Source organism: Paralichthys olivaceus, chromosome 5 (genome assembly GCF_024713975.1).
Source record: "Paralichthys olivaceus isolate ysfri-2021 chromosome 5, ASM2471397v2, whole genome shotgun sequence".
In the NCBI taxonomy this organism is placed as follows: domain Eukaryota; kingdom Metazoa; phylum Chordata; class Actinopteri; order Pleuronectiformes; family Paralichthyidae; genus Paralichthys; species Paralichthys olivaceus.
The window spans coordinates 17700354-17718588 of NC_091097.1; the positions used below are offsets into that span (position 1 = coordinate 17700354).

At 42.6% G+C, this 18235-nt stretch overlaps 1 protein-coding gene across 2 annotated transcripts in view; it reads left to right on the forward strand.

The window, feature by feature from the left end:
* Positions 1-14405, forward strand: part of prkcbb (protein kinase C, beta b) — a 64099-nt gene extending 49694 nt beyond the window's left edge. Inside the window, exons 16-17 of one of the 2 annotated variants that reach the window (XM_069525600.1) lie at positions 1433-1573; positions 13586-14405. In XM_069525600.1, coding sequence (XP_069381701.1) covers positions 1433-1573; positions 13586-13741 — 297 coding nt within the window. In that variant the 3' untranslated portion in view covers positions 13742-14405. Of the gene's footprint in view, positions 1-1432; positions 1574-5297; positions 9309-13585 lie in introns of those variants that run through there. The other variant, XM_069525599.1, reaches the window with a different exon arrangement.
* The last annotated feature ends 3830 nt before the right edge of the window (positions 14406-18235 follow it).

Genomic DNA, 18235 nt, shown 5'->3' on the forward strand with positions numbered 1-18235 from the left:
ATGACCAAACTAAAATGAGGTCTGTGTGAAGATCAGGGAAAAACTTAAAATGTTTTTTAAAAAACCTGCACAATAATTGAACAGTAACACTCAGGTATTACCATGAGAAAAGTCATGTATGAGTTCAGTGTAGATCTGAAGGGGCGCAAACACTTTCACACTCACCATCCGTATTTCAAAACCAGCAATGGTGTCTCGTCTGGACAGAGATATTTAAATCCAGAATAAAATATCTGCAGTAGAGTTAGACAAAACCTTTATTGAATTATTGATTATCGTGAGTTTATGACCTTATTCAGGTTGAGTTCATCAGAAAATGCTGTTTACATGAGCGTGACAGGTTATTATCAGAATGTTGTAAACGTAGTCAATGATTCTGCAGAAACTATTAGAAACAAACTATTCTTATGTATTAACTGTTTTTCTTTACCATTCCTGTTAAGCCAGTGTGTGTATGTGCAGTTATTTGCATGTGTGTGTGTGTGTGTGTGTGTGTGTGTGTGTGTACTATAAGGTTGACTGACCCATGGAACATGTTATTTTAGTTGTAATGTAATGAGTTATGACGGCTGCTCCTGGGGGAGGCACAGCCCACCTACACACTGACGTCACAGGCCCCCATTCTGTTTCTTCATTATGCCGGTGGAAAAACTGCTGTGATAAAAAAAAAAAAAAAGAGAAAATTACTAGCAGCTCATTTGTCTGCAGGCGGTGGCTCGAAAGCTCGTATGGGGTCTTCAGGGAGGGTCATCTAACGTGATAGATAGTGGAATGGATGGATGGATGGATGGTTAAGCGGAAGAAAATACAAACAAGAGAGGTGAAGAAGTAATAATAGTAATGATGTTTATTTATAAACAGAGATAAATGAAAGGCTGAATCAGGGGAGGGAACGCTGAGGGAAAGAGACGGGAATAAATGAAACTTTAATGATACATGTGTGGTTCACGAGTCTGCCCACCACTTAATGTAAATACTGGGAGTGAAGACCCCCACTCATCATTCACATGTGATAATTAAAGGTGTTCTCCTGCTGTCAGTGAGCAAAGCATTATTGTCCTTCAAGCGGATAAATGATTTAACCTTGATGCTAATTTTGTGTGAAAGTTTAGCCGAGGGGACGTTGTTCCATGTGGACGTAAATCCTGGGAAAATGCTCACAGGTTGTTTTTTTTTTTTTTACTGTCTGCAAAGGTGCTAAGAAAGAAACGACTCTGCAGCTAATTTGTCAGCTGTGATAGCAGCGTGGCACTTTTATGAAAATGTTGCTCCTCTTTTATCTAGACTGAAATATCTCAACGACACACGTGGAGTGGAGTGAAAGAAATGTCAGCTGTTTATACGTGAACAATAGCCCAGAGCAGGGAGGTTACGTCGGGTGAAGAAACGGAGACAGGAAATAACTCACTCTCGTCTTTCTCCGCTTGTCCAGCTGATGACGAAGCATCCAGCGAAACGGCTCGGCTGCGGTCCGGAGGGGGAGCGAGACATCAGGGAGCACAGCTTCTTCCGTTACATGGACTGGGAGAAACTAGAGAACAAGGAGGTGCAGCCCCCATTCAAACCCAGAGCTGTAAGTCTGACCACACTTAACCTGACTTGACCCCGAATAAGGACGAGGCCCAAAGGGGGGAAATGAGTCACCAGCCACCACAGCAGAGACCAGGAGGGTTGATTTCTCTTCCTGGTGAAGACGTTGCTCAGAGCGTCACATTGTTGTGGTGGCGGAAAATGTTTCACTCCCGTCTTTCATTCTAACTTCCTCTGTTCTACACTGTGGTCTGTCCGTGTGACCTTTATCATCTTTTCACTTTTTCAATGTGGTGCCTCTGTCTCTCTCCCCTCCTCTGAATGGAGAAGTTCACACAGGTAAGTCGAGACACTGGGGGGAGGGATGAGTGTGCGGTGATGAGAGCCGGCCTGGTGTTAGGAATGATACCTGACACGTGGTGAGGAAGGTGCAGTGATGAATGTGAGTTTGGATGAGGAAGATGACAACGACTTTATGTGTATTCGATCGGTTTCAGCTGTCGAACCAAAGCACAACATTTTGGTGCAGCGTCATTCTGCCGGAGCTGAAGGGCTTTCTGTCTTCACTGGGGTGAGACTGAGTTTAGAGGATCCCTCCAGGGAGTCGGTGCACAGCGGTACAGACGGGACCCGACGTGACGAGCTGGGTTCAGGCAAACGTCGTGAAATGATATCGGGTTCAGTTTGGGTTTGGTCACGTCGGCTGAGCTCTCTACTTTTTGTTACTCTACATGTGCCTGAAACCGAGAATCATCGGGCTTAGTTTTCTCTCCACCTCGTCGGGTTTGGACAGAAAATTGCGAGACACACACACACACACACACACACACACACACACACACACACACACACACTAATGTGACCATAATATGTACACACACTAACGCAGCCTAAGGCCACACTGCTGCTAAATAGTTTTTCCTTAGTTTTTTATGCAGCTGTCTTGGCCCGCTGGGGATTTGTGTACACATGCGTGTGTGTGTGTGTGTGTGTGCGTGCGTGCGTGCGTGCGTGTGTCTGAGGTCACATTAAGGACCTCCTGGCTGTCCTTCAGCTCTGAGTTGTGTGTGTGTGTGTGTGTGTGTCTCTGCTGTGACTACTAACACATGTCGTCTGATCTCTTCTATCTTCTCACCTTCTGTATCTGTCTCTTCTCTCTGTTTGATCTCATCTCTCTAACATCTTTTGTCTTTCACCCCTCTGCACTGTCACTTGCTATTTCTCTCGCCTCCCGTCTTTCCTCCCACTGAGGAGAACAGTTTTTGAAGCACCGTTGTGTTTACCCTGCATGAAAGAAAGTTTTGGGGTTCAGTTTTATCATTTGAAGGTGTTTTTTGATCTTTTTCGCTGCGACGCCATCAGACTTGTTTGAGCGATGTGACTAAAAACCCCTTTTTCTTTAGGCCGGTATGTGATGGTTTATGACGGATGTTTGATGCTTTCTAAATCCATATTGCTGGTCGACTAACTTTGATCAGAAGCTGGTTTCATAAGTCTTTCTAATCATGGTCTGTTTGTGGTTTTAAAAGCTGTGAATGTCCTTCAAGAGTCTGTTTGATCGTCAAACAATTGAGCTTTTGACTGTGTGATTGACTGACGGACCGACTAACAGACTGACTGCTTTATTCATATTTCACTGATAAAGACGCTCGAATCATTTTCATTCACATTATTGCCGTGTAACTGTGTAAACAAGTCTGTCCCTCCAGCTGTCTGTCTATCGTTTCGCATCCCTCCATCATCAGTCCATCCTTCGACTGTATCTGTTCACATCAACCCACCTGTCCTCCCATCCACACATTTTTATTTGTCCTCTCAGTGTTCACGGTTGTCTCATGTTTGTTTCTGTTGATCTGCATGTTCAGTCTGGAGCTCAGTCTCAAATGAAACCTGTGTGCAGAGCACTACAGGAATCTCACGTTAGCACAGGATTTATATTTATTTACAGGAACTAAATCAAAACAAACTTAAAAATAAAAGATATCGCCATTTAATTCCCTGCAAAATCAAGAAGCAGCATTTCATCAAGACCAAACTCACACCTCGGTCGTGAATATGATACAATAGCCAACACACTCTTGGCCAAGGTGTTCTGCACTGAACTGATATTTCTAAACTTTGTGGTGCTCATTTCATTCCCCCATTTGGTAAATTCTCCCCATCTGGTCCCCAAACGAATGCAAGTAAGTAGCTGATTGACCCTGGTGTATATCTCATTTCACATATTTCCCCAAACTCTAAACAGTCTGGCTTAATTTCATTTGGTTTTCGGAGTTACAGAGATTTAATGAGTTTGTAGTTTTCCTCTGGGGGATGTTGTCAGAGGACATTCAATCCTTGTTGTGTTAATTAAAGCTCAGCACAGTGATGTAGATGGAAGGAAAAAAAAGGAATAGCTTGGCCCAAAGTCCCCGTGAGGCACACTGTCAGGAAAATATAGTTTTCAAGTTAATAACTTGTTTTATGTACTTAGACGGACGCAGGTCTCAGGGGTTTATAAGCTCTGTTTTTGGTTCCCAGTGGTCAGAAGGAGGAAATGAGGTGGACTGAAATGAACAATGAGGTTTTTTTTTTTTTTCCCAAATTGCTTCTTGAGAAAACAAATTCTACCTAATGTGACGGGGACAGTCTCTCTGTCAGCAGTCGAGAAGATAGCCAGGAGTAAGTTTGGATCGTTGCATCGATCTTCTTCTCTTACGACGCATGTGTCTCAATTACCAGAGTAGTTTTCAGTATTTTCAGCCAATAGATAATAATTCAAAATGACAATTCGATGTCATATATGAACTAGAACAGCCAAAGCTCAACAGGCCACTTAAATTCAATCAAGCTGCAGCGAGTTTCACACAGATATGAGTTCTCTAAATAAGACACGCGGATCAGTGGAGAGGTATTTTACATAGTCCTGCTGGCAAACCAATTAACCAACAAACACAGATGAAAACTTAATCTCCCTGGTGGACGTAAATATCTTGACAGGAAATTCAATATTTTGACAAACATGCAGATTCCAAGTTATTATCTAAACAGTTGTTCCCTGTGCTCAGTATGTGCACCGACGATTTGTGTTTTCGTATCTCAGCAGGTCTCCACAGCTGCAGCAAATAATGAACCCACAATTATGCCGTCATTAACTTGAGGCTTTCAGAATTTTCTTGTGCAACTATTTTGAAATTCCAATTAAATCCAAGCAAAACTAGAATGAGGGGATACCTCTGCCCCCATGGAAACCACATTTGGACACACTCATGAATATCAGTTCTCTAAATATGTCAGAAATTGTCATAAAATCTCATAAGAATTGTAAATGAAAGTGAAAAAAACAATTTATAGATGTGACCCCTGATTATAAACTAAAATAGAATTGCTGCTTCGGTCCCTGCACCCACCAGTCCAGCGTAGTGCACTGCCACAGGACGTTTGAGACTTCAGTGGCTTTGTTGTTTTTAAAAGTGGAGTTGAATATGTTTCAAATATTTGAAAAGGGAGCACTTGATTCATTCACATCACTTTGAAGGTGATTGTAAATCCTCCAGCTCAGCTGAGAGTTGAATCAAGCGCTCCCTCGAGCACTGGAACTTCATATTTGAAACCATGTTCAGGTAATGTCATCTCACACCCTGGTTCAACCTCGTCATTCCCCTTCTTTTGTTTTCCTCCCCGACCTCTCCCCCACCCACCCACCCCTGCCCCAATCCATCCATTCTTCTCCATCCCCGCCCTCCCCTCCCCCCCTATACTCCATCCCTCCCCATCCTCCTCAACAGTGCGGACGGGATGCTGAGAACTTTGACCGTTTTTTCACGCGCCACCCGCCCGTGCTGACCCCTCCCGATGAGGAAGTGATTCAGAACCTGGACCAGGACGAGTTCCAGGGATTCTCCTTTATCAACACGGGGTTCCCAGCAGCTGCTGCCACCCCCACTGCTGCCGAGCAGGCTTGATTTCCGCTCATGCACACATGACACATAGACACACTCACATAAAACACACAAAATCATTCCTGTACCTTGGAATATACACATACACACTTAATATATCCCAGAAATGTTTTGTGTTGTCACAATCACTTCGAAGCCACGACCTAAACACACACACACACACACACACACACACACACACACACACACACACACACATACATTTGTTGTTCACACTGTTGCAACCTGGGTCCTACTTTTGCCTCCCGTCAGTGTGCGGTGAAAAGCTATGAAACTAAATAGAGAATGTTGTGTTCTTGTGAAAATAATTCCTCAAGAACATCCCGAGGGAATTTCTTTGAACTTTGTGCAAATGTTACAGCGAGGGTGAACTGATTTAATGTCAAAGGTCACGGTGACCTCATAGGAGTGTAGAAAGAAATACATATGTCTAAAACTGCACTGATGCACTCATCTCATGCTTCCACCTGATCAAAATGTTTCTATGAGCTGGTTTTATTTGCCCTGAACTTTCGGTAAGCATTGATGTGAGATGCTCTTACTGCTAAAACTCAGTGTGTATGATGATGTACATGAAACTAAACAACATCTGAGCTTAATGAGGAGACGCATGTTTTCACCCGGTTTTGTTTACGGTGTGAACAAAAAGTGTTTGTGTGTATTTCGCCAAACGTAACTGGAATCAGTGTTATGAGATTAACAACGAACTTATACAGTTTCATTAAATGTCAGATTTGCCGTGAGGGACAAAGATGTTTGGATAATAAAAGTAGCGTTGTAAGAATGCATAATTAAAAAGAATAGACAAAAAGAAGTCAGTGACCCAATGGTAGAATTAAGTCATGATTCCTTCAGCATTCCTCCTTTTACATGTAACATAGTTTCATCTTTAACTTTTTTCATTCTTGGGCTCTTCCAGCGAGTTAGTTAGGCCTGTTCTTCTGCTCTGCTTTTTATCCAATGTATAATAACAATAGTTGTGTCTCTTTATCCTTAACTTAGCTAAAACTGGAATGCTTGACATACTGTGCATGAGTTTCTATATTAGTAACAGCCAAAGACTTGTTCTCCCAACCACAGTTTAGCATCACATCTCAGCACCTCGCCGATCTTTCTCGTTTTAAGTATTAAAAGAAAACATTGGAATATATTTTTACCCAATGAGACAAACGGGGTAAGATCAGAGTTGTGCCACAAATATATAAACACAGATATCAGATTGAATGTGTGTGTTTTGCCAGTCATGATGGTAAAATGCTGTTGGGAAGTGTCGTCTTTGTTTGAGCTTTGAGTTAAATAGAAAATTATAACTTCTTACTCTAATTTTCTGTTATCTAGTATTTGAGCAATGAGAGACTGCAGCAGTTAGTTTCTTTGTGTTTTACAAAAGCATGATTCCGATACCTGGGCATTTGTTTACCATGTGTGTTTATGTGAGAGCGTGCACTTCTTGCACGTGTCCATATCTTCCCAGCTCCTTGTGTTTACGTCTGTTTGTGTGGTGAATGTCAGCCCCCCCACTCCCACTGTCTATCTAACAGTCTTTTAAAGATCCACTTCACTTCCAGTGGCTTCAGAGAGATACGATCAGGAGAAATAAATCAATTAGAAAAATAATAATCATCTATGTATGTGTTCGAATCGACACCGATAGTCCACGCAAAGCACCTTTCAAGGGATGTAGGGAACCCCCCCTTGGGCAAAAGAATCAAACCATATCAAAACATCCCAGACGATCTAGTCTTCAATTAAACCTCTGAAATGAAGCTTTTCTGCAGAGAGCTTGTGGCTGGATGGTGTTTCCGACCTTGTTGTCGTTGCAGTTTCCTGTACATGTCTGATCACAGAATTTAAGGTAATGTTGTTGCTGTGGACTAACATTAGAAGCTGCTCTCAGAGGCTCCCTCTCAGCTCAGGGCCACAGACATTTACCTGCTTTGCCCCCCCCCCTGTTGCAACACCCCTGACTGCTGGTGAGAGTTTTCGTGATGTGAAGGTGAGCTGAGCATGCCGCCCTACTTTTTTCATTTAAATACCAGATCATGTTGGAAAAGGATTCGAGGCTCGACTCACTGTGTTGGTTTCTTTCTCGTAGCCTTCTGCATCCGCAATAATAATTTCCATCCTGACCACAGCGGCCGTAAATGTGGACACAGGTTATCGCTGGGCTTCTGCAGCAGGAACATGTCTGTGTTGTGTCTTTTGTTTTCCTTAGCCAGCAATAATCTCGTTAACAGGAGAAGGGAGTGAAATATCGGAACTGGACACACTGTAGGATTGACTCAGGTTATAGGAGTGTAACTGATTCACGTACAAAGTCTATGAGGTTATGAAGCTTATGAAACATTTTCATCTCAGCCGGAGACAGAAGTGCAGCTAAAATTGTCTGGAAGTACCTGGTGTCCTTCCTCCTCCTCTTCATCACAGAGGGACATCAGGGGACTGTGATTTAGAACTTTCAGGTCAGTAGTAGTGGGATAAAGTTTTCTACATGTTTACAGCTGAAGACGTCTGTTGTGGTTATTTTTATAGCACAGCAGGAGTTAGAGGTGTTCAGGGGTCTGTTTAGTTCTGAGGACCCAAAGTTTGACTGTTGTCAGATCTGTGTCAGGATGAATCTACTCTGGTTTCAAGAAGAAAATCTTTTTGAAATTGATTTCTATGATTTTAGATGCGTTCATTGGACATTATTGTTGTACTCGTGCTCTTTTTGACTGCAGTTACTTCATGACAAGCATTCAGTGTTGGTTCTCTCTCTCTCTCTGTGTTTGGGTAAAGTACGTTCTGGATCAGGTGCGACTGAGCTCAGGTCACATTCGGATCAGATCTGTTTTCTTTCCGTCTGCACAATTAGGTCCGGACCTTCTCCAGAGTTTGCTTTTCACACATGAACAATTCAGCAGGAGATTCCCCTCAGACGAGTTCACTAGCTCGCAGTGATCAAGATCTCCTGCTGTGTTCTCACTTGAGCTTACGGAGAATGTCCGGAAATTACCCAGAGTTCAGTGCTTGTCTGAGAGCAAGGGTCAAACTGACAAGAATGGGAATCACTATCTCCGCTACTATGAAACTGATTATTGTGAATATAATATATCTATACTCTATCTAAATTTAATTATGATTATTTCACAATAGAAGTGTTTGAATTTTTGAAGGAATTTCTTCTTTTTAGCTTTATTACAGAAGCTAAACATGCTCACATATCTGATAGTTCCAGTTATCACTTTCCATCAACTACAGTTTAGAGTAAAAACACAGAGCTATTGATTTCTGATGTGAATATTTCCACATACGAGTCAAACTGATGGATGAGTTCAGCAGCTGTGTTTCACATTTCATTCACAATGTGAAAGTAACCGTTGACGACGTACAGCTCATTCCTTGTCCATTATAATTGTGTTGGTGTTCATTACAATGTCCCCCTGTGTTATAATAGTCAAAATACCTATATCTATATACACATAATCATAAACTGTGTCAAATGTTGATATACACATATTATATACACTGTCAGTATTATAAACGACTAGAGGAATAGAAGTCTTACTCCAGGATTTGTGCTTTTGTCTCTATGATTCCTTCCTGCTGAAGGAGAAGCAAAATGAAATCTGCATGACGACTGTTTTTGTTTGACCTTTTTACTAGTTAGGATTTATATACATCTAAACATATTAGGGTGATACATGTTTTCTGTGAGCGGTGCTTCAAAAGTGTGATCCGAGCTGAAAATAATGAAATGTGTAAAAAAGGACTAATGCTTCTCACAGTGCTTTCCATGTGCTATTGTTGTTTTCCAGGAAAAACAGGTATACCTAAAATAAAGGATTTAAAAGAGAATTAATGGGATTCATAGCACTGTGTTTATTTGATTTGCTTCAGGAAGTGGCTGCAAGCTTTTTCCATGTCTCTTCATCTCTGTATTTTAGCCCCTTGCTTTTCCTTCACTTCGTTCCTGTCTGACACAAACTGCTGCCGTCCATGGAGTGAAAGTGAGTGTCATAGTGAAAGAGAATAAGGAAGGGATAGTGAGAGAGAGAGAGAGAGCGGCGTGAAGGTGGCGAGGAGAAAGCGAGATTCGAGCGATGGACAGTGACAGTCGGGGAGGTTTTCTGAGCAAATGTGAGGGAGAGAGAGGAAAAAGGCAGATGACAGGGAAGAGGAAAGCAATTCAACAACGGAGGGAGGTGAGAAGGGGGGGGGGAGAAAAAGGTAGTAAGGGGACGGCGGTGAAGAGGGAGGGGACGAGGAAGCAAAGCGAGGCTCTGTGAAGCGAGGCAGGCGGCTACGACAGGCTGTGCATATTTCATGGCTGCCACTTATCATAAGAGCCTTTCCCTGATGGGGGAGCGTAGGTCTGATGACTTCAAGGAAATAACATGCAGAACACGGCCTACATACACACAGCCCTGCTGAGCCACTCAGCCGCTTCACGCCGCCTCTAAAGCTGCTCACAATCAAATGTGCTTGAGCCGCCGCTCCAGCTGCTGCGGCTCCGACGCGCTGCACATTTACTTTTAACAGGGGTTACTGCATCTTGCACCATTTAATACCCCTGGTACAATGTAATGTTTACAAGTGTGGACACAAACTACACGCGGTGGTTCGGAACCGTGTCTGAGCTGCGGCACAATATGACGCGAAACAGAATCAACAACACACCAGTTATCCTCCGGGAGTGTGAATGCTGGAATGTGATCTTAGAAAGTGGCTGAGGTTCAGTTTCCCTGGGTGGTGAAGAGAAAAATGATACTGAGGCTCAACTTGGATGAAGTTGGTCAAACGTGCAGAAGCGACCTTTTATTTGTTTTATTTGGATATGAGCTGAAGGCATTTGACCATATGAGCACGTTCAAGATCCCACAAGTAATGGATTGTTTTTAAACTGAATTTAAAAACAGTGGAAGCAGAAACAACAAGTTTTTAAATATCTAATATGGAACAATTCTTCATTGAAATGTCTAAAAGCAACTCAACATGTTATCTTTATACATTTTGTTGACCTGTGTTCTTACTTTATCCAAAATACTTTTCAAACTTTTAACAGGGCATTTCATTCGCCTTTAAATTGCATCATAACTTCTTGACTCGTGGCCTTGATATGAGTCGGCTGTTTGTTCATTCATTTGTTTCAGTCGCTCATTATAGATTATGATCATTCATTGCCGTTACAGTGAAGACAATAACTCCCATGATCCCACGCTGCTTCACAATGTCATCAAACTACATTTTTTCGTTATCATTATGATTGACAGACCCCTAGTGACACACGCGTTTAACAGAAACTGTAAAATATCTCAGGATACTGAGCTTCAGTCTAACGCCGCTGGTTTGTTTTTGAATAGCTCCTGTTAACTACAGTGTAGATTCACTGATACGAACTCCAGATGTGAGCTAATTAACCAGCGAACCAGATCAGCAGGTTGAACTGAGAACATCCAGAATCGGAACTGTCAGGTGATAGATATCCCACAAAGAGTCCGACTCATCTCGACCTTTAGAACAAAATTCAATGGAGTACATTTCCATGGCAACACATTTCCACCGCTTGATAATTTATTAGCTTCACGTCGCTTCGTACACAACCACTCCCCTCTATGTCAACTGCATGATCACACTGGGGTGCAGCCGTATTTGATGCAACTTTATTCCTACAGCAGTTCAGACTCCTGTGTAACAGTAAGTTCCAGCACATAAGCTGTGTAAAGTTTGTATTGGAGTAGATGTAATAGCCAGTGTACACAGTAAGCCGCAGCAGTGCTGGAGTGCGTGTGATAATTAATTCCAAATGTTGCGGCCCCCAAATTAAAGCCAGTGGCTTCAGCACAAAGCAGCCTGCGCTTATCAGTCCAAAACAGGTCAGCGTTCGATACCGCCTTTCATTCACCCTCCTCTCCTCATCACCTCCCCTTTCCTCTGTGCCTCCCACTCTTCCGCATCCTCAGCTCGCATCGTCTCTCCTCCCGCTAATCCTCTCGTTACTGAAAAGAGATGGGGCGAGAGAGGCAGAGACTAAATTAAGGACTCAGAGTCATGTTTCTCTATTTAAACCACCGCCTCTGGAACACAGTGATGTGAAAAATAATTGTGTGTTTGCCCCGATGCTACTGTTAATTCTGAGCTTCTGATCTATACCAAGGGCCACTGATATTTATCTCACTCCCTGTCCTTTACTGCATCGCTCCTCTTTTTTTTTTTCCTCTCCATATCTCTGTCTCTCTGCCTCACAGCATTTACCGCAATTGAAGCGCGCTGAGATGGAACACATTATGAGCCGGCCTACATGGCTGGCAGCTGTGTGTGTGCGTGTGTGGTAAATAACTGCGTGCATGGTCTCTGGCTGTGTACATAGGAGTTCTTTCTTTGTCATATGTTGAATGACATTTCGTTTGAAAGTAAATCGATCATTAAAGATTACTGACATACACGTGTAAAGTTTCACAGAATACTCCTTCAGGATATGATCGCTACGCTGTAGATTCCAAACCTGCCAAGTGCTTCTGCTTTAAATGAAACTAAATCCAAAAGTTGATCAGAAAACCTCATTCTGATATGAAAGTGGAATCATGCCCATGAGTGTCTTGGCAGCCACGCAGGAGTGCAGGCCTCCCTTGAGAGGAAGCACCCTGGTGGATATCATGCCCAGGAACGTGAGGTGGATCTGGGCCAGCTGTGGCAGGTGTGTACCTGTGGATGGAGACGGCTCCTCCGAGGCCGTGGGAGAGTTGGCAGAAGGTAGGAGATGCGACATTTGTTTGTGGTGCCTGTGATCTTCAAAGCTCTCCTGTCCCTCGCTGTCTCTCTCTCGTCGATGTTTCTGACCCCACCCGCCCCTCCACCTCCTCCTCCTCCTCCTCCTCCTCGCTCATGAACAGAAACTCTTGATGTGCAAGCGTGTAATCGTCTCTACCTTCACAAGTGTTGGAGTAAAATAATAACACCACAGATTCCACTCTTCTTTATACCTGTCCCTCTTTCGTCCTTGTGCTGTGAGTTGGTCTGTGGCTTCAGTTATCTGTGTTTTCCAGATGTTAAGATGCTCAGACTCTTGACTTTGTGGACGTGTTTGGCAAATTCTCTGGCTTCCCTCGCTGTCTTTTTACATAAAATATTCATGGTTGTGGATTTTCTGAGATTGCCCCTTGTGTGGATTTCTCTGTGGCCGCTGCTCGCTTAGTGATGTGCATATTTACTGTATGTGGCCAGCTTTCATTCTCCTGCTGTCCCTCTCTGATTCCGTCTGTCTGTCTGTCCATCTACACTGATCGGACCAACAGACCAATTCACTAACACTCAATTGAGTTTTAATAAAATGAAAACAAAGTGAGATATTCAATCCGTTTGATTTAGTTTGAGAAGACTGTTGTTTTTGACGAGTTGTGTTTTCAAAGACATAGTATGGATGTACACAGTCTGCTTCCTCACATGTCCAATGTTGTGAATGGTGTGTGTGTGTGTGTGTGTGTGTGTGTGTGTGTGTGTGTGTGTGTGTGTGTGTGTGTGTGTGTGTGTGTGTGTGTGTGAGACAGCCGCTCCTTTTTTACCATATCTAAGTTGCCCCTCCCCCTCTCACTAACATACACTCCTCCATCTTCAACACGCCGTTCTCTCTTTTCTTCTCCGTCCACACACCAACTGAACCAAGCGGTGCATTAACGATGCCATGCCCCAGAGAAACACTCTGCTACCACTCACACACACACTCACACACACACACACACACACACACACTCACTCACTCACACACACACACACACACACACTCACTCACACACACACACACACACACACACACTCACACACACACACACACACACACACACTCACACACTCACACACACAGTGAGAACCTCCTTGGCGGATGTAAAAATGTTTTTGTCTGATGTGTGAGTTTGGATATTCAGGTGAGGAGTGATGGGAAGCATTGAAAGCGTGGTTTTGATAAAGGAATAGTTTGACAGTTTTTGAATTCAAATGTGATGTGTTTCTGTGATGGCAGTCAACTATCCAACAGTAATATTTTCTCCTCTCCCTTCTTTCCGTTCCATCTGCTGCTTCTCCATTTTTATCTCCCTCTCTTCCATCGCTCCCTCCCATCGTCCCCTCTCCTCCTGCAGAAGAACCGCAAGGACGCCTGCAACTTCGACAAGGAGTTCACCAAGATGCCCGTTGACCTCACGCCAACGGACAAGCTGGTCATCATGAACCTGGACCAGGACGACTTCCTCGGCTTCTCCTACACCAACCCCGAATATGTGTCTCCTGCAAATTAACGCACGCTGCGTCACACTGACGTGCTGGTAGAACAGGAGGATTCAGAGCAGATAAGATAGGCAAACTAGCACTACAATTATTTTGTGTGTTCACTAAATGTATGCGTTCCTTTTTTAGGCCACATCTGGGTTCGTCTGATAACATGAGAACGGTATCTCTACACTAAATGTAGTTCAAGTTGTCAAACTTTTTGTTTTTGGGGAGCGCAAAAGCTTGTGTGACATGAAAGATTAATGGAAAGTTGTAATTTCCATGTCCACAGATCCGTCTGTGGTTCAGGCAACTAAAGCACTTAATGTGAGGGACTGTTTGAATGTACGTAAACATCACTAGAAACAAAACCACTGGCTTTGCCCCGCGTTAACCAAGAAGTTACGAATGTTGTCGTCAGTACAATCAGATCAAACCGGTTTGGATCCCGGTTCGGCCGGAGTCCGGTGTGGGGATTGCATGATTTCCAGTGTGTGTGTGGCTTCTTCACACAGTCCAAAGACGTGCAGCATGGAGACTCTAAATGTCGCTGGTTGTTTGTCTCTGTATATATTGGTCCTGTGATGCACCTGCGACCTGTCCAGGGTGTTCTCCGCCTCTCGCCCCATAACAGCTGAGCCCCCCCCCCACATTAATTTTCTCTTAATAACTCACATTTAACCTCGTTATCAACATATTTGCATCTTGACAAATGCATGACTTAACATCATATCCTTGCTACGTTAGGAGAAAGGGTTATTGTGATGTAATCTGGTCCGTATATGTTTAGTTTCCTGCAGTTTAGTTTTATTTAAATATAATTTGGAGGACACAGGGTCGGTCTTCTGTCGTTTCTCTGCTAGTTGAATTTCATTTTTATGACAGGCAACCTGATAATTTCCTAATTTCCAAGAATCCTGTGCAGAAAGCAATTAAACCCTGGGATGACAAAAACAAATCTGTAAGAAGACAAGCTGCAGTCTCCAGATCATTGTCTCAGTAAGATTTAACAAAACAAACAGGACATTTACTGAATATTTAGATTAAATTGAAAAATGCTTTATTTTAATTTAAAAGAAAATAACTTCCAAGGGCTACAGACAGAGCATCTGCTCCTGTGGAGTCTGTTATAGCACGTGCAGCACGAGGAGCATTGTCCTTTAGTTAAATCTGTGACTTGACCATCGTCGCCTGTTTCAGCGAACATGTGCACTGTCATGAGTTTCACTGTGAGAGCACAGACAGACTCTGACACTGGGCCACCACAGAGGAATATGCCTAACGAGCAAACTTCACAGACTGTCAAATCTTTTTCATCCTTCTTTTGGCTCCTGCCTTCTCCTCTCTTCCTCCCCCATCCTGCTGTTGTCGTCGCTCCTTTTATTTAATTTTTTTTGTTTTGGCTCTAATCCACACTTCTGACGAGGCCTCACCGGGAGCCGAGCGTGACGTCGTGTCACAGGGTTGCAAATGCAGCAGTCACCAGTGGAACATGCACACATACACACGTGCAGACGCACACACAGTGAGTGGGGACCCGCTCTCTGACAACCTCCAAGTGAGCGGTTTCACAAACAGCAATAATAAGAACAGCAATGCTGCTTTTCTCAAATCTTTATTTTGCACCTCCTTCCCCTAATCCGTCTGTGGAAGTGTATGTACGTGCATACATATATGTGCATGTACTGTCCATGTGTGGAGTGTGTGTCTGTACGCACACGTGTGAATGTTTGTGTATGTGTGTGTGTGTGTGATAAAGCCAATTATTTCAAATTCAGCTCAAATTCAACAAATCTGCCTTCCAGCTTCAAACCACATTACATTGGCTATAATGCCAACTAGCTTCATATACTGCGCGCACACACACATACACACTAATACAGTCCAATCCATGACTGAGGGTTGGAATTATTAGGTGAAGCGTAACAAGGCGGACAATGACTGTGTAATGTTCGCTCCTGGAGGCACACAAGACATATACTGTAGGTCCATTACACAGGCCTAGATTTTTTTCCTCCCGTCTTTAATCTGCTCAAACTGTCCCCTCATGCACACTACATACAGCACATATGCATATATTGTACATAGTTATAAATAAACGTACACAAACACAAAGAACAGAGAAGAACTTTTTCACCTTTTGGAATTGTATCTGGATCTGACTCTGCAGTCCTGTTTTCATTATCGTGTAAAAATGAAGAATCGGTGTAGTATAGTTGTGTTTGTCGTACTCAGGCACAGTCTTGTAGATATTGTTCAGGTCAAGGGTGTAAATACGTCCTCATGCTAATCGCTGCCGACTCTAAACATCTGCTGTTGGGAATCACCGGCCCTGAAGCATTTAATAGCACTTGACAGCTGTGTCCACCTGTGTGTGTGTGTGTGTGTGTGTGTGTGTGTGTGTGTGTGTGTGTGTGTGTGTGTGTGTGTGTGAGAGAGAGTGAGAGAGCCAATGAGCAATGTGTATCTACCTGCTAGTGCTGTAATCCAGATATGTAAAGTACTGTGCAGATTAATATAAGAAATCTGTCAGAAGCTAACAGTCGCTCTGTATGAATCAGTGGTGGAGGAAGTACTCAAACATTTTACTGAAATAAAAGTACAAATACATCGACAATGTAAAATGTAAAAGCAAAAATTCCAAATGAACTTTTCTACTTGAGTAAAACTAAGCAAGTACATGCTTTTAAATATATTTTAAGTATTAAAAGTAGAAGTACTTTACGAGTGTAGTCTGTTGCCTGGTACAGCTGTCGTCTACATCATGAGTCTTGGTGATGAGGTATTCGCTGATATATGTATTGTTAAAGTACCTGAAAATAAATCTACTTAAGTTGAGTTCAGATACATGAATAATGTACTTAAGCACGGTAACAAAGTAAATATACTTTTTCTCGCCCCACCGCTCTGACTTGAGAGAGTTAACATGAAACGAAACACTTCATCAGGAACTCACACAAAGAAGTTTTCCATGTGACGCTCCACTCTGTGTTTTAAGAACCAACATGTCGATGTTTGAAACTCCACATCAGGACTGTAAGGAATTATAACTATGCATGCATGTGATGATCTCTTTCTTTCTCTTTCATATCTTCTTCCATACGATATGGATTTATCCTATATTTAATGTTGATTGATGGACCGATGTGTGATAATAGCTTTTCTTTAGGCATTAATGATAAAGGTATGTCTCACGTCATTGTTACATAGTGATGAAATATATCTAAAAAGGACCGTGTTCTGCTTCATTTGTACAAATATAAATATTTTTCAAGTCTATAGTCTTCCATTTCCATGTTTGCTTTTATACACAGAGGAACTGATGTGTTTAGGGGTTAAATTGATATTAATCTTAGTATTAATAAATGTATGAGTTGCAATAGAAACGTAGAAGATGACTGAGCTATAATAACATTTTGCATTTAAAGAAACACTTTAAACTTCCACCATTCATTCAGCTGTGCAGGGCTCTCCTTCTTTCCCTCCTTTCTTTATGTCAGACCTTTTACTTGATCTCACCTTTTCATCCGTTCATTTATTATTTTCTTCTGACCTTTCCCCTTCCTTCCTTCCTCCACTCCTCAGCTTCCTTGTTCTCTCATCTCCTCTCTCCTGCTTCTCTTTTCTTCCATTTTTACTTTTTTTATCGATTTTAAATATTTCAGACCCATTTTCCTCCTTCTTGTATTTACTCCTGTTACTTCCCTTTCCTTTGTAATCCTCACTCTATCATTCTGCTTGACACTGTAATATGACTTTGTGCTATTACTGTGTTAGAATTGAAACTTTGTCGGCTGCCTTGGATTTATTCCTGCTTTGATTTCAGCTGGGCTTACGTGCGAAACAACAAGTATAGCATAATTTACTGTGTGCAGACACCGGTGAGGATACTGCAGAAGGAGAGATATAATGTGTTCTGTAGATAGTTTAATAATAAGAAAATGTGTATTGTGATGTTTTCAATCGTAGGAAAATAAATCATGTTGAAAGATCATATTGCCTTGTTTCCGTTCACTGATTAATGTGGATGTTTAATACACGTTAGTTCCACCGTGTTCTTGTAAATGAATCCGTGTGTGCACTGCTGCTAGTATTATATTTGAAATAATATTCAAGCAGTTTAGAATGTGGCAGAAAATAAAAACACCAACCTCACATCTGTAGAACATTTTTTTTGGAACAGACCATATAAACAAAATGTCGCTGATGGTGTAGATCTATAAACGACAGCAAACAGCAACAAAAATACACCTCCATCCAAACTCCTTTATCGTCAGGTACCGCTCTCACCACAGCCCCGTGCACTACACCTCAGCATGTTCAGAAATCTGACGTGCCTAGTTACAGTTGCTAAGCTGTAAATGGATAATCGCCGTCCGGGGTTGGGGTTCGGCGAACAGTTAGTTAGATGTCTTATCAGTGGTTGCCATGTTTAGGGGGCATCACACTGATTCTTTGGGAGACTAGTTGGCTGCTGGTTGTGGATAGGGGGGGAGAAAAAAGGATGAAGGTGAGAGGGGGGG